A 15,602-nucleotide genomic window follows, 5' to 3' on the forward strand; every position below is an offset into this window, starting at 1 on the left:
AATACTGTCAATACACCCAATTAGGTCATATTATGTACAACTCTGGCATTTGTAGAAAGTGCACTGGAAAAATAATAATAATTTTAAGGAAGAAATGACAGAAACCTACTTGAATTAAGAGATTCAATCTAAGCTTTGAGTAGATTTGGTCTGGTCTTAGATCAGATAAAACATCTTATCACCAATGGAACAAGTCATTATCCTCTTAAGTCAGATTATATTGTATAATTTCAAGTGAAAAAAAAATCTTTTTAAAAGTAAAGTTCATTTGTCTGATTTCAAAGTGGGTTTTATGCCTGTTCCATTAGCAATAGCATTTGTATCTTTAGCTTGCATTAGTCCAAACAGACTCGAATTCAACATAAAGAACCTTTATTCAAGCAATTTTAAGTCATTTTTCTCATTTAAGATGGTATTTTTTCCAGTGTATTGCTTTACTTTGGTCTAAAATCGGCGGCTTCGGCCCTCGGTGTTTTTACAATGAAAAAAATTGGCCCTCCGTTAAGAAAGCTTGCCTACCCCTGATCTAGGGCTTCATTCATTATTTTTTTATTTTTAAATGAGTATTTCTGATAAGTATGCATTTCAAAACATGCTCGTAGAAGTCTAAACTACAGGTGTAGCCAGTTTAAGACAAAGTAAGACCACATCGAGACTGAGTATGTTGTGGTCTGCTGAAAAATGTTATATGTCCTAAATAATTACAGTCTTTGCAAATAGCTGACCAGTAAAACTTTGATTTCCATTCCAACTCATACTAAACCCAGGAAGTGCAGATCTGAGCACTTTAACAGTAAAAAGAAGAAACAACTAGAGTGAGGAGGATTATTCAAAACTGTGCGAATAAAGCGAAATACCAATCCAAGTTTGTTTTCGACGAGGGAACGTTATTAAATTGTTTACAGCTAAAGGAAAATGGACTTTGCATAATGTCTTCGACTTTCACAATGACAAAACTTCTTATACTAAAATGTTTGATATGTTTGGACTTGGAAAAACAATACACACAATACAAACTAATCGTTTTCAAACAGGTAGGTGACGTTGAAAATATATCAACATATGAATGCAATTTCCAGTTTAAAAAGCATTGTTTAATTGGCCAAATATGTAAGTACTATTATTAAAGTATAAAGTCACTCCTTCAAATCTGGTAACACCTTTGGAGCGCGTGAAGAAAAACGTAACCGAATGCCTCAAATGGCGATCAACTTACTGCTGGCTGCTGTAATAGGTGAAGCCTACGAATGGGAGCTGGTTGCCCACGAAGGCCTTGGGGATGGGGAAGGTCTCCTCCTCCCCTCGATCCTCCTCGATGTCGTCAAAGTTACTGGTGTCGGTGTCACAGCTCAGTTCGGGCACCACCGGAGCAGCCGCTGCAGGTTAACAGCAACAAAGTTAAATTTAGCAAAGCGGTTGCTCGACTTAAACAAGACGTAATAAGTACGTGTGCGTGTTCTTACTTTGACAACGATCAAAGCTGCGACAGGTGAACCCCCTTTCCCCACAACTATTTGCCAAACTGTTTAATGTAGATTAGTCTTCGCGCTCACAATCCAAGCCTGCAATTGTTTTCGTGCTTTAGGCGGCATCTTTAAAACCTGATCTCTATTCATTTATTTAAATCCTCATTGTTATTATTATCTAAAGTAGCCATTTTTGATTTAATGTGTCCTTTTCTCACCAATTAAAGGACCGGATTACATCTGGCCTTCGGTGTGTATGGGAGTCTCCATTTCTTCTACATTTCTACAGAAAACTGATTGGATCCCAGTCTTGGCTAGGGCTGGGTACCGTTAAAAGACACCAGTATGGTATAAAAAAAAAGGAATACAAACATTATTTTTCTTTAGATGCCAAGCACTGAAGCCTGGTAGGTCACAAGACGGCACTAAAGAAAGCTTCCCAACTCAAATAAATGATAAAATTAGTAGTTTGGGTCAAAGAAAAGCTCTTTTATGGAATGCCTGACTATCCTAATGTTTTATTCTACAAGTACAGTTAAAGTATTGGCATCGAATAACATTGAAAGGCACCAGTCCTAGTCCATTTATAGATGTGTTTTATCTTCAGTTGAGTTGTGAACATATCTGAACTTAATCTGCAAACATAAAAGAGCAAAATGCACAAAAAGTCGAATACCCCCGGGTTCAGACAAACAAAATGCAGATTTTTCTTCTTTCTTGATGTAAAAGAAAGCCCCCTCCGTTAGCACAGCGGGTGTTTTGAAGAATACTGTACGCGAGGCAGACACAGAAGTGCTGACTTTAGCCGGCTGCAGAATTAAATATAAACCCAACAAAGAACAGGGTGCACTTAACCGGATTTAGATCTCCTTTCTAATCTCCCGCAGCAGAGTCAATCCTATTTCAAATGAACAGTTTTCACATTTTTTTTTAAACAAATAGGATCCAAAGCATTGCTAGAATACAGAATATCAACAAGCATTTCCTCCAGGAGCAGGTCGAATGGAAACGGAAATGGATTAAAACAATACAAGTCCACTGTCAAATGAGGACAAACATGCAAACACTGCTCGAAACTTGTTTATATATGACTCTCCTCGCCGTTTAAAGGTTAAAACTAAAAGTAGAAAGGGATCTGAATTTGCATTACACAAATACTTACTCTCTCTTATGACTTCCCACGTCCACTGGTCATTCTTAAAGAACGGATGCCTCTTGATTTCATCTACACCATTGCGACCCAACCGCACCTCCCTGTAGGTTTGAGAGAAAGCAAAATGGATGTTTGAATAACAGTTCATCCATCCTCTATTTTTGTGCGTTTATCTGTGGGGGGGGAAACGGCTGGACATTTCTGTGGAGATTCCTTCCATGCCGCAAGAACAAGCACGTCTCAGAAAAGGAGAGGGTCGTTAAGATAAGGCCATCGAACCTGTCAGTGAGGAAGGCGCAGATGAGATTCTTGGCATCGTTGGAGATGTCGCTGTCGTCGGGAAACGTCAGGGCGTTCTTGTGGTTCATGATTTTGCTGTAAGTGCCGACCAGGGAGTCTGCGTAGAACGGAGTGTCGCCTGCACAGGAAAGAAGGATACATTACGATCACAGTCAAGCAAATTTAATGTATCTTTTCTTTTCCTTTTTGGCCGTTTATGGAGCATATTTACAAAAAAATAAGGCTGAAAATAATAATTGCTTTAATATAAAATTAGTAGTGATTATTAGAATGTAAACAGTGTGCGATGGTGAATAAATAAAATGAACTTGCAGACAAAATAGCTTTTCATCAAAAAATCTTCTTACAGCACTTGGTCAGTTCAGATAACAGTTACTGAACAGCTAAATTAGTCAACGATTATTTCAGTGATAAATCAGTTGTGTTTAAGGCAAGCTACAAAATAAATCACCAATTTCAGGGTTTCTACAGGTGGCAGCAAGTCAAATTTAATGTTTTTTAATGCCATTTTAATGCCTAAATACTAAATTGCAACAAATGTGACAAATGCCGTATATTTCTTTTTGTGAGATTTGTGAACATTCAATCTAGGGGGACTTTTTGATATTCAAAACTTCTGAAAATTTCAGTCAGAAGTTACAACTGCAGCTACATTTGATTTAGACCATAGTTTTTTGTGTTTTCGAGAAATGTATGCAGTAAAAATAGTTGAGTTATGTCATTGAGAAGGTTCTGCCTCTAAAGAAAAAATATAATTTCTAATAAATTTAATGCTAGTTTAATGCTTTTTAATGACCCTGAATTTATAGATCCTGGAACATTGGGTGACGCCACCTTCATATTGCAAGAATCCACAGCTACCATGGAGATCCGCCATCTTTGCAGCTGTTAGCATACACTTCCATTAACTAACATTAGCTAAAAACAGTAAAAAAAAGTGGGTGAAAAAATAGCCGCAGAACGACTCCGTTAGTTGCCGAGTTACTGCTGGTAAATACATCTAACACACTGTGGTGTCCAAGTGTTTTAATGTGAACAATAACTCCAGTATTTTAACTTTCACTTCCCCATTAGTTTACAATGGCTGCTAATCCCATAATGCTTAGCGATATGACATCACACTCCCGAACTCTATATACCGCAAACTAAGGTCATTCATCTGATTGAGATTTATACTTTTTTGGCAAGTCCTATTTTAGTCCTGAATTTCCTACTTCACTTTTAATTTTCGTCTTGCTTTGTCCTGATTTACTTTTATTTTGACACCGTTTTAGGAAAAAGGGAATTGCTGACAGATTTAAAGGCACACTGCGTAACATTTTGGATTACACCGTTGCCATCAGCTCTAAACAGACGATGCTACTTCTGCAGTGGGTAATCAAAGAATGGATCTGGATGAGGACCTAAACTGTTTAAAACTCAAAACTCTGCCGACTTTAGTCACATCTCCATGGAGACGAGCTGGAGACGCACCCACTCCCGGTTAAGTTACAGTCATGTCTTACGAGAGCTGAGACGCTCACAGCAAAGGCACATGTTTGTACATTTATCAGGCATTTTTCAATTATGAATGCTTGTATTTCAATTTCATTTATTGAGTAAAATTCTACGCGGTGTGGCTTTAAAATTGAACATTGCATTTTTTTCTGATATTGTGCCCCAGTCATGTTTCTCCTCGTTTTGAACTCACCAACTAGCATTTCGTAGAGGAAGACGCCCACGGACCACCAGTCGCACTCTCGGCCGTAATACCCGTCTCCTCCCTGGGATTTCAGTACCTCGGGCGAGATGTAATCTGGAGTCCCCACCGCCGTGTCGCATCGTACCATGCCGTCCTGCATCAAAGCGTCGCACATTAGTGGCAGTTGTTCAGAACGATAAGCCGGCATTGTTGTCCTGCAGCAGCTGCTTGTACCTTGTTCATTTTCATACAGGTCCCGAAGTCTGCGAGTTTTAAGTGGCCTGTTTTGTCTAGCAACATGTTATCTGGCTTCACATCTCTGCAGAGGAGGAAAGAAAAGATGAAAACAAAGAGAACAATAGTACTGTCAGACTGTAAAATACCAATGCCTGGATGCCCGAGAGCTGAGCTAATTGTCTGTAAAAAGTAACTGTACAAATTGTGCGCTATAAAAATCAATCAACTTTTATAATACTCCGAATGACCTGTTTCTTACTTGGCTGATTCCAAACTTTGGCAAGTGTCAATCAATCAATTTTGAAATGATTATTATATATTAGTCTTTTTTAAATTGTAATTAATAAGAGCATAAAGTCACGGCAAGATGGGAATATTACTATTTGGAAATACAGAGAACGTGGGAATACTGCAAAAATAAATAATAAATAATTTAGTCCAAAAAGTTATATAGTCATGAGTTACCACATAGCTAATAGGCTGTGACATGATGCTAACTTCCTAGGGTAACAACTGTTTCCTGTCTGTGTTTTATTCCTATGGAGAGTTAGCCTCGTCTCACTGAAATAAATATATATGGAACAGTACATGACAGAAAGCAAGCAGCTGTTGGATAATCACTTACAAACATGTTAAAAACTGTACTCAGGATGTAAATACTTCACTGGAGGAGCTGTATTAGCCTTAAAGCTAAAGGCTAGCGTCAATTTGAAGCTAATAAAAGGTAAAATAGCTCCACCTGAATTCATTTTTATGAAACACACTCGGCTAGAGGTTTATTTACGCCTTCTTCTGCTCTTTAAAATCGTATTTTATTTTGAATTACCGTTAAAATGTGGACAGGAAGTAGTCTTTAACTTACACTGACCAACAGAATTCAAGCAAAAAAAAATCTTTAAGCTTTTAACCCAAATATTACGTGCTATTTCTTCAGGAACTATAAATGACCACCTACTTTTGAGCTTCAAACAAGTTCACTATAGCAGGGTATGATGGTTTCTATGGCTAAATCAGTGTGATATTTTGAAAGGCTTCTATGAGGCTAAATCAGGCCGCCCCTCGAGCCCCTCACCTGTGAATGAACCCCATGGAGTGGATCCCGTCCAAAGCCAGCACCACCTCCGCTGTGTAAAACCGCGCCCACTTCTCCGGGACGTCGTAGTTACTCATTAAATTCACTAGATCTCCGCCCGGCATGTACTCCATCACCATGTAGAGGTAGCGGTCGTCTTGGAAAGCGAAAAAGAGCTGCCGGCACAGAAATAGAACAAAATGTTTAGTCTAGTGCATATATTGACGTGGCTTGTACATATTTAGTGCTAAGTAATATTGCCTGTAATACTATTGTCTGTACCTGCACAACCCAGGAGCTATTTGCAAACGCCATGATGTCCCTCTCCTCCCAGAAGAAAGCCGAGTCCGATCTCTTGATCATCTCAAACTTGCTAAGCAGCTTCATGGCATAAACTTTGCTTGTGGCTCTGTGTCTCACCTAGAAAACAACAACAAAAAACTCCTTAATATTTGTGCTAGCAGCAAGACTGAACCTGCTGCATTTTCAGATGTTAAATCCTTACCAGCTGGACTTCCCCAAACGCTCCTCTGCCGATAACTTTGACAACTTCATAGTCCTCCGCTTTCATGCGCAGGTCACGTATTTTACTTATCGTTTCTTTATCTGTACAAAAAAAAAAAAAAGATGACATCTAGTCAGTGTATCAGCGGCCAAATAATCTGATCACTTCCACTGCTGAACCAAAAAAGTCAAGGTGTCTGACTGTTGAAAACTTTTACCACAATGGAACACTACTGAAAAGTTACAGAAAGATGTAATGAAACTGAAGTACATTTTTGCTTGATTTTTGGGCCGCACTTAACTTTAGCACAGTGAGAGTAATTAGATGGAAACAGCCTGATATTTAATAACTTGGTAATTATAGTAATTACATGGAAAAAGGACGTAGACAACAACTATTCGTATTATTATTAACAAGAGCCCAAACCCAATATAAAGACTGTTAATTACGTAGAAACAGGACTAATGGAGCTGAGATACGCTTTTGTTATGAAACAATAAGTATCACGATGCCGACACGATAGTAAGTATTGTGATGTTCTACAACTTTGAAAGAACATCATTTTTTGTTAAAAATGGGAGCAGAAGTTAAAAACAAAATCTGACATTTATTGAAGCGTTAAGATTAAAAAGTACATGACAAAATTTCAGTTTATCATAAAGTGCTGAGTAATTGTTCCTTAAAGATAAAAATGCAGGCTCTAAACACATATCAGCCAATAAACTGAGGCCTATTGCTAATAGCTTAAAGAGCGGTCTGTGCTGCATGGCCTTTTTACTTTTAAAACTATTAAAAGCATTGATACTTTGTGCGGCATGACGATTTGGTATTGCAACACAAATACAGCAATATATTGCAAAACGATGTACTGTCCTAAGCCCAGTCTTTTCTTGGAATTAATATGGAAATGGATGTAAAAAGCATAATCTCTCTCCTCGTTACTTACCTATACTTTACCATGCAATCACTGTGCTGTCATGTAAAGAGCAGCGCTTTGCTTTCATTCTTACAGGCCCTATAGTAACTGATCTTTAGTCTACTGGTGGAATAAAACGTCCAACAGTATATCATAAAAGCAGACATTTGTATATACTGTATATGAAGCCTTATTCTGTGTCCCTGATAGTTATGTGCTTATAAACCTCTCACTCTTTCATTGTCCTTTATTCAATGTGTTACTTTTGAAATTATGTTACATTCATTTATTTAACTTTGGCTTCATTAATAATGTGTTAGACGAAGAAAAACCATTAGGAATAAAAGTTTTCACCAATAGCTGTGTTTTTCTATTATGATTTCATCTATGTTAAGTGTCAAACTGTGTGGTAGCATTTTGAATTGAAAATAAGAGCAGCATTTTCCCTCCCACATGCGCTCTTATATGTGCGAAAAGAAGCAAATGGTGTTTCTGTTCCCACCGTGGGCGTGCGTGTGTTTTGATGTTCCCTTTTATGACCCTATGATAATGAACTGAGGTAATGCGGTAGTGCGATAGACCATAAAACCTGAGCTATCACTTTAAACTGGGAGAACCGCCTCCCTGTTGACACGGCTTCCCCCCGGGGGACACTTTAGACACTGTTCAATGAAATTAGCCACTCAAGGGATTATTTTCAATGTAAAGGAGTCACAATTGTTGCAAATAGGTGCATGTTTTAACGCAGAATTTAAAGTGACTGGATACAAAGAGCTGATGTAATCCAAATACAGTGCGTGGATTACAGGAGGATCTTCCTGTCATGGAGGCCTCATGAGACCCATCCATTAGTCCATATCTGTCAATGCATTTCAGCCACTCGTGATGCGATACACAAGGGAAGTGTAGCAAAAGTAATTGAGGAGATGCGTAATGGCAGTTTAAGCCACAGGGGTTACGTGGCTTAGGTCAGGATATCATTACACTATATTCACTGGTCTGTTTCTTACAGGTTAGTTTACAGCAGCTTTGTTAGAAAATATTCTAGCACTAAATTTGAACATAGACTACATTTTCACTTCTTTTTTTTTCAAAATACAACTCACAAATCAATATCAAAAAACTGACAGTGAGTGCGCTATTACGGTAGCAGTCACATTCACTGATTCATTTTGGTTGTATCTTATATGGACGCAACAAAGTATGAAGCAATAATACAAGACTGGGGACGCGCTAGAATTGTGTTTATGATTAAAAAAAAGAAGCAAAAAGGATACATTTGTCATGCCAAGTTGTTCTGCTTTTCCTATTTGAACCAGTGGGGTCAAAATTTGCCTATGAGGGGTCACCATAGTCTCCTTTACTAACAGGAAACACTAATAATTTCCATAAAGTTGATCTCACACTGGTCTGAAGGAACAGCTTAATCAACTCTGATGCGCCGTGAAACGTATACCATACATGTCGTAGTTGGGAAAGATCGCAAGCAACTCGGGTACATATAAAAGATGCTTGATATTCATGAACTGAAGTTTGGACGCTGCGAAAAAAGTGGTCCTAAATCACTCAAAACATTATTCAGCGCCGTAGTTCTTAAACATTTCACACAAATTGCCACCCAATATTACCCCTGATCACTAGGAGGTCTAAATCAGAGCTATCCCAGGCATATGTCAGAATTAAACCACCAAACTGGTCTAGACCTGCAGAGGAGCCCGTGCGTCTAACAAGGCAATAACATCTTAAAATATGATGCTCCCCCGTTCTGCAGGTCCAGCTAAAGGGCGAAGCCGTCACGATGGGCATCATATGGGTCACCAGCCATTTATGAAAGCCTCTTTGTTGGGGACACTGGGCAGCAGACAACCATTGTGTCCAAGCGCGCATTCGGAGCGGTGACCCAAAAACGGACTCCTCTTCTTCTGCGCCCGGGCTCGCTCGCTGCCGTGCAGAGAGTGCTAGCACAAATGCTCGGTGCGGACTGCGGCAGTGGGTCGCACTTACATCTATTCAAGAAATTGTCAATGCTCTTGTTTTTCCTCAGGGCAGGGAAGTCGAGGTCGTACACCAGAGCGTCGAGGCCGTCCTGCAAGAGAACAGGGAGGAAGGTTAACCAGCGGTCTCTAGTTGGGTAGAACAGAAATGGCAACAGATAATATATTTCATGGTAAAAAAAAAAAAGAAAGAAAAAAAGCTAATATTAAACTTCTCAACACAATGCAACATGCAACAATTTCAGTTTTGGGAGCTCTGTAATTGACTGTATTAACTATTTTGGGTAGAGGACATTATGAAGTTTATGATTTGAAAGGCTTCCGCAAAGAATCCATGAATGTTGTTTGTACTAATAATGTAATAAAAGAATAAGTTAATCACTTCATGTACGCTAGCCAGCACATGTGACAACCATCTATCCACAAGATTCACGTGTCCACAAATGACATAACTCGCTACATCAGAGTGTTTGGAATCAAATGTTAACAATTTAGACCAAACATTTGCTGCAAACAATAGGCTCTGTGCACAGACACAACATGATGCTAACTTCCTACGCTAACGTCCATGTCCTGTCCTGTTTCTTTTATTCCTATGGACAGTAGCAGTGTCTCATTGAAGTAAATACATATTTAAACGGTGCATGGCAGAAAACAAGCAGCTGCTGAATAATCACAACGTAAACTTCTCACAAGAAATAGAGTTCGGGAAAGTCTACAGTTACCATGGAGATCGGCCATCTTTGCAGCTGTTAGCATACAATTCCATTGACTAACATTAGTTAAAAACAGAGAAAATAGCCGTGGAACAGCTCCGTTAGCTGCTGAGTTACTGCTGGTAAATACATCTAACACACTGTGGTGTCCAATTGTTTTAATGTGAACAATAACTCTAGTATTTTAACTTTTAAAATCTCCATTAGTTTACAATTGCTGCTAATCCCATAATGCTTAGCGATATGGCGTCACATTCCCGAACTCTATACTTCACCAGAGAAGAATTCTGTGTTCATTTCTGTAGTTGTTTTAGCCCTGAAGCTAAAGGCTAACGCTGATTTGACGCCGACACAATGTACACAAATAATGCCACAATCTAAACTAATATTTATGAAACACACAAGCCTTGACATTTAAGTTTTCTGTTGTTTTTTTAATCTTATTTTAGTTTCAATTTGCGTTGAAATGTTGACACAGGAAGTAGTCTTTACCCGACACTAGCCAACAGGAAGTTAGCCAAAAACATTCTGTGAACAGAGCCTAAACAATTAAATTAAAAGCTGTGGAAAAATAACGCTGTCTCACATTTTAGCAATTTATCATAGAATCTGCCAGGTATTCAAAATCAGTTTTGACAACACTATCCCGAGCACTATTAGCATTTTATAATGCCAAAAAAACGCCCTAAACCTCTTGTTTTATTGATCCGACTTGACTTGTAAGCAAGCCCGGGCAGAAATAGCAACTTCAAAAAGTGATTTTTATTGCCTAAACGCATCTGCCAAAAACTTAATTTCCCAAGAAGCTAACATGTCTGATTCTAACGCCCCCGGGCTGATGTTATTGATAGTCAAACTCAGAAAGGGCTGCCCTGGATGTGCGTGGACATGTGCGTGCAGAGTCAAACTGACACCCAGCAGCTAGAGTCAGATGCTACAGAAAAAAATCACACTTGGAATAAAGTCAAGCCTTAAATATTTGATGCTACATGCTAAGTAATACATAGAGCTCTTTAGCAGTTAGCATGTAGCATCAAGCCAAAAACGGCAAACAATAAAGAGCGTAAAAATTGTTTAGAAAGGCCTAATCTAATCACAGCGGGTTAAAATGAACAGTTCAAACACAGATTATATTAGAGTGTGTACAAGACAACTGATAAACTGCCGACCAAGCAAATATTTTTCTACTACTTACTGCTGCTAGCTAGCGTAGCAGTGTCGACATACACAATCTGTTCCTCACATTTACTACAGCTGTAAAGGGATTGAGTAATGTTGAATATTCTTATTATGTCATCATGTAGGGCTCCAGTCCAGCGGTTCCCAACCCAGGGACCTGCAGCTTTGTCTCGTGTGAGGATCGAGTTACAAGGAGTATTTGAACAAATTAAATGTTGACTGAGAAAGGATGAGATGTGCACAAAACAACTGTAGTTTCTGTTAATGTGTTGCATTTAAGAGAGTTGGAAATAGATTAGGACTAAAGGTCTATAATAATTAGTCATACAGCTTCTATACTATTTACATTATTTGTAATATACTGATTATTGAAAAATGCATTTCGTCATTTTAAATCATCATCTATGCCATGTGCTAATTGTGGCATTGATAATTAGTGCTTGCTATTATTTTAACACAAAGTGATGATGTCAAAACTCAATAAACAATCTATAGATGATCATAAACATGCTATCGTCAAAGCAAGAGGGTCCCAGGTTCTATTCCCAGGCCAGATGGGGTCCTTATGTGCTCTCCTCATGTCTATGTAGGCTTCCTCCGGGTGCTACCACTAAAAACATGTACAATAGGCCCCATCCTGACTCCTCTAAAAAGCCCATGTGTTGATTGTATCAACTAGATATGATTTTTCAAATATGCATATGGATAGTATTGTTTATATCAGTGTTTTTCAACCACTGTGCCGTGGCACACTAGTGTGCCGTGAGATATTGTCTGGTGTGCCTTGGGAAATTATCCAGTCTCACCTAGTTGTTGTTTTTTTTTAAACAAATGCATTATTATCCACAAACAATATACCGTTTTCGAGTGTCGATGCCGTCTAGTAACCATATTATACTCTTCCATATCAGGTAGTTAATTTCTTTGAGACAAGAGAATTAGTGATGTATTGAGGCGTTGTGGCTAGTGAGACTATACGGCGTTCCTAGCCAAGACACTTTGATGAGAATATTTTCTGCTGGTGTGCCTTGTGATTATTTAAATGAAAAAAATGTGCCTTGGCTCAACAAAGGTTGAAAAACACTGGTTTATATGAACTGCATAAAGATGAACTGTATCAATGGAATGAAATGAAAGGCAACAGCTATTGTTCTGACAAGGCAAGAGGAGGTAGGCATTTATAAATTACCTTCCACCCACTCCCTTTGGAAATACTGTTATGCTGCTACAAATGTAAATAATGATCTGGGACTTTTCTTTTAGTTAAATATAATGTTGTTCAAAAACGTGTAAATAGCTCATAAAAAGGCAATTCATATCTGAGAATCATAGAACTCAGCTAAATTAGTTGCAGTCCAAATGTTCATTATTATAATTGTTTTCCGTAAGTGATTTACTACCACTGTACAAAAATAAATAAATAAATGATTCAAGTGCTGGATTTATCCCTGGACCGGATATTGTCTGAAGCGCGGCAGGATCATGGGTGCCACTGGCTGGATTGAGTGTAATCTACCATAATCCAGAGTGGCTAAACAAGCCTGGCACACAAACACGGCATGACCGCGCGCTCCCGTCCCCTCCGCTGTGTCATAAGTCGCTTCGCCCGCATTTCAATTCCTTAAAGGGAAAATGTCAACACAAGCTGGCCATTATCATGCAAATGAACAATGTCATCCGTATTATATGTGCTGTAAAAGGCAAAGTGAAGAATCCGGTCTTTCCAGTTATCGTGAATGATCTGGTGCTCGAGCGTGACGGATTTCTTTTCTGCATCTCGCAGCAAAACAATGATGACACACGGTGAATCAGCAGCTCAGCCGGGGCAGCAATCCTCTTAAGTAACGTGTGCGCCACTGCATGGGTCAACAACGCTGCCGCCACCCCCCACACTCTCCCCTATGGCACCAGCCAGTACATGCACGGGACAGGAGAGGTGGACACGCCATAGGAGAGACATCTGCTCTGTCAATAAAAGGGGTAAAAAAACAACAACAACGAATACTACGGCTAAGGCTACGTCTATAGGTATCTTTTGTTGTTGAAACAAAACATGTGGAAAAGCAAAAAGTAAACAGAAGGGACAAAATGATCTGCTCCTCTGAACAAATTATAATAAAATGTCCGTGCATAAAACATATTTAACATTGACTAGAAGTATTATAGAATACCTTGGCCACATTGATCAAACTCCATCATATAGATGCAGACAGCACCGTGTCATACTAGGGGGCGTGGCCTATTTTTGCACTGTTTAGATGTTTACCTGGGGGCTATAAGCATATTCAGCACATACAAATAAAGTCAAAAGTTGCATCATTATGAATGTTTTTACAGATCAGACTTATTTATTCATTGGTTTATTGGTCGGGACAGTGCATGTTAATGCACATACATGGGTCTCATGCATGTAAACACACCAGACCGGACTGTAGCCATGGGCTAATTTCCATCCGTCGTCCCACAGCCGCACTCTCAAACACTCTCTCATTCATCCTGGCCTATTGTACATGTTTTTAGTGGGAGGGGAAACCGGAGTACCCGGAGGAAACCTAGTACACAGACACGGGGCGAACAAGCAAACTCCACACAGAAAGGCCCTGTCCATTTGGGAATCGAACCCGGGACAGTCCCGGACCCTGGGAGGTGTTAGCTTGTATCATCTTGGTTAGCATGCTCTGTTGTTTATGTACTTTATGGGCTGTTGAACCACTCTGCTCCTCTCCATGTCTCTGAACCTTTATTTGATAGAAAATGTCAGCGTTTGTTAAAAGTAGTGGTGGAGTAAAGAGGGTGTCCTTTTTTCTGAGGCCATTTGTGGGTGTTCCCTAAGACTATAAAAGTAAGAAAAAAATAAAAATATTACAAAATATCGAACAAAGCAAAAAAAGTATATCTGTCAAAGCAAAATAACCATTTTCTGTCAAAATGAACACAGGAGCCATCACCTGTTTTTGTCAGTATGCCCCAGGGCAGTTATGGTTTTAAAGGTTGTACGCTGTTACTGTGCTCAGTACAAGTTCTGTAAAAAATAAACTTTTTTGTTTTCAATGAATAAACTGATGGAAAGGTATTTATCAGTATTCATTCATCTTAATCATCTTCATTTTCATGGTTATTTCACAGGGAAAAAAGTGACGCACACAGCAGCATCATCTTACTGTATGTGACGCTAATATTTCTCTGTGTTGTTTTGTTAAGTGAGCAGCAGACGCTCTTTAACCTGTCTGCTATTGATTCAGTGTAAACAAGTGCAGACTGTATTGCTTCAAACTCAAGTGTGTATCCAAAACTCAGTAACTCCTAATGTGCCGCCTGCTTAACCATCGAGTTGTTCATGATCATTTGCGAGGCCCGATAACTGTTGTAGATTGGGGGAATTTTTATACTGATCAAAATCACAGGGGTGGTTGCAAATAGTGTATTCTATGTCAATTTTTGCATAGTTTTTATTATTTGTGTCTTACATGTTTGTCCTCTCCAAATAAAGCATATCAACAGCCCATTGGAGGAAGAACATCCATAACCATGTCTATTGTTTACTGTAAAATGTAAAATAGAAAAATAATCATCTACGTTATCTTAGCAGCTTAGTAGTGAGTTGATGTAAACACTGGCAGGTTGGTAGTCGTCTTCATGGAAAGGAAAGCTATAATGTAGGAATATATCTTTAATTGGGCTGACCAAAAGAAGTGAGGGAATGCTAAATGTACATCACATTCATTACTTAAAATATTTTCAGGAGGAGCTATTTAAATTTAAGGGGAAACCCAAGCCAACCCGCGAATTTGAAAAGCAAATCATCCTAAAAGGTCATCATTAGAGCACGTTCCCAAATGAAAGAAAAACTGGAGAGCATCCACAGCATCCACAGGAGAGACACGGGGTCCCTGCTGGCCGCACAGTGTCCCGCTCGTACGACCCTAATCACAAGGCTGGACCTCAGCAATGCACGTTTGCATAACTTCCTGCCACAGAGAACTCTGGACGGCCGCAGTAGCATTCCTCAACAGGACTGTACACGTCAGAGAGCTATTTTAGGTATGTGGCCAAACAAGTTCTCAACAAAAAGTGAAGGGAGGGAGAGAAAAAAAGAAAAACCCCGTCCCAGCTACAAGTACGAGGCTTACGGCTTAAAGCAGACACTTGAAAAAAAAGAAAGAAAAAAAAGAATCTGCTGCGCTAGGCCAAGAGAGTCGACGCAAGAACAAATGAAGGAAAAAACAGAAACATAGGAAGTGGGACATGTTTTAAGCGCCCTACACGGGGCACTCACGCCTAAAGAAAATAAACCGGGCGTACAAACATGCGAAATATGCCTTACACAGCAACTCACCTATTTCCTATGTTGCCTTTTCACAAACAAAAGAGGTGAAATTCCTC

General features: G+C 39.2%; 1 protein-coding gene across 2 annotated transcripts in view; it reads right to left on the reverse strand.

Annotated features, from left to right (window-relative positions):
* rock1 (Rho-associated, coiled-coil containing protein kinase 1) overlaps positions 1 to 15,602 on the reverse strand; it is a 52,123-nt gene that overhangs the window by 20,020 nt on the left and 16,501 nt on the right. For both annotated transcript variants that reach the window (XM_079569123.1, XM_079569122.1), the window contains exons 2-10: positions 9,335 to 9,416; positions 6,415 to 6,515; positions 6,192 to 6,329; positions 5,910 to 6,085; positions 4,835 to 4,919; positions 4,610 to 4,754; positions 2,899 to 3,037; positions 2,629 to 2,720; positions 1,217 to 1,376 (exon numbers count right to left, since the gene is read on the reverse strand). In XM_079569123.1, coding sequence (XP_079425249.1) covers positions 1,217 to 1,376; positions 2,629 to 2,720; positions 2,899 to 3,037; positions 4,610 to 4,754; positions 4,835 to 4,919; positions 5,910 to 6,085; positions 6,192 to 6,329; positions 6,415 to 6,515; positions 9,335 to 9,416 — 1,118 coding nt within the window. The remainder of the gene's footprint in view (positions 1 to 1,216; positions 1,377 to 2,628; positions 2,721 to 2,898; positions 3,038 to 4,609; positions 4,755 to 4,834; positions 4,920 to 5,909; positions 6,086 to 6,191; positions 6,330 to 6,414; positions 6,516 to 9,334; positions 9,417 to 15,602) is intronic.

The sequence above is a fragment of the Gobius niger genome, assembly GCF_951799975.1.
Source record: "Gobius niger genome assembly, chromosome: 13".
Taxonomy (NCBI): Eukaryota; Metazoa; Chordata; class Actinopteri; order Gobiiformes; family Gobiidae; genus Gobius; species Gobius niger.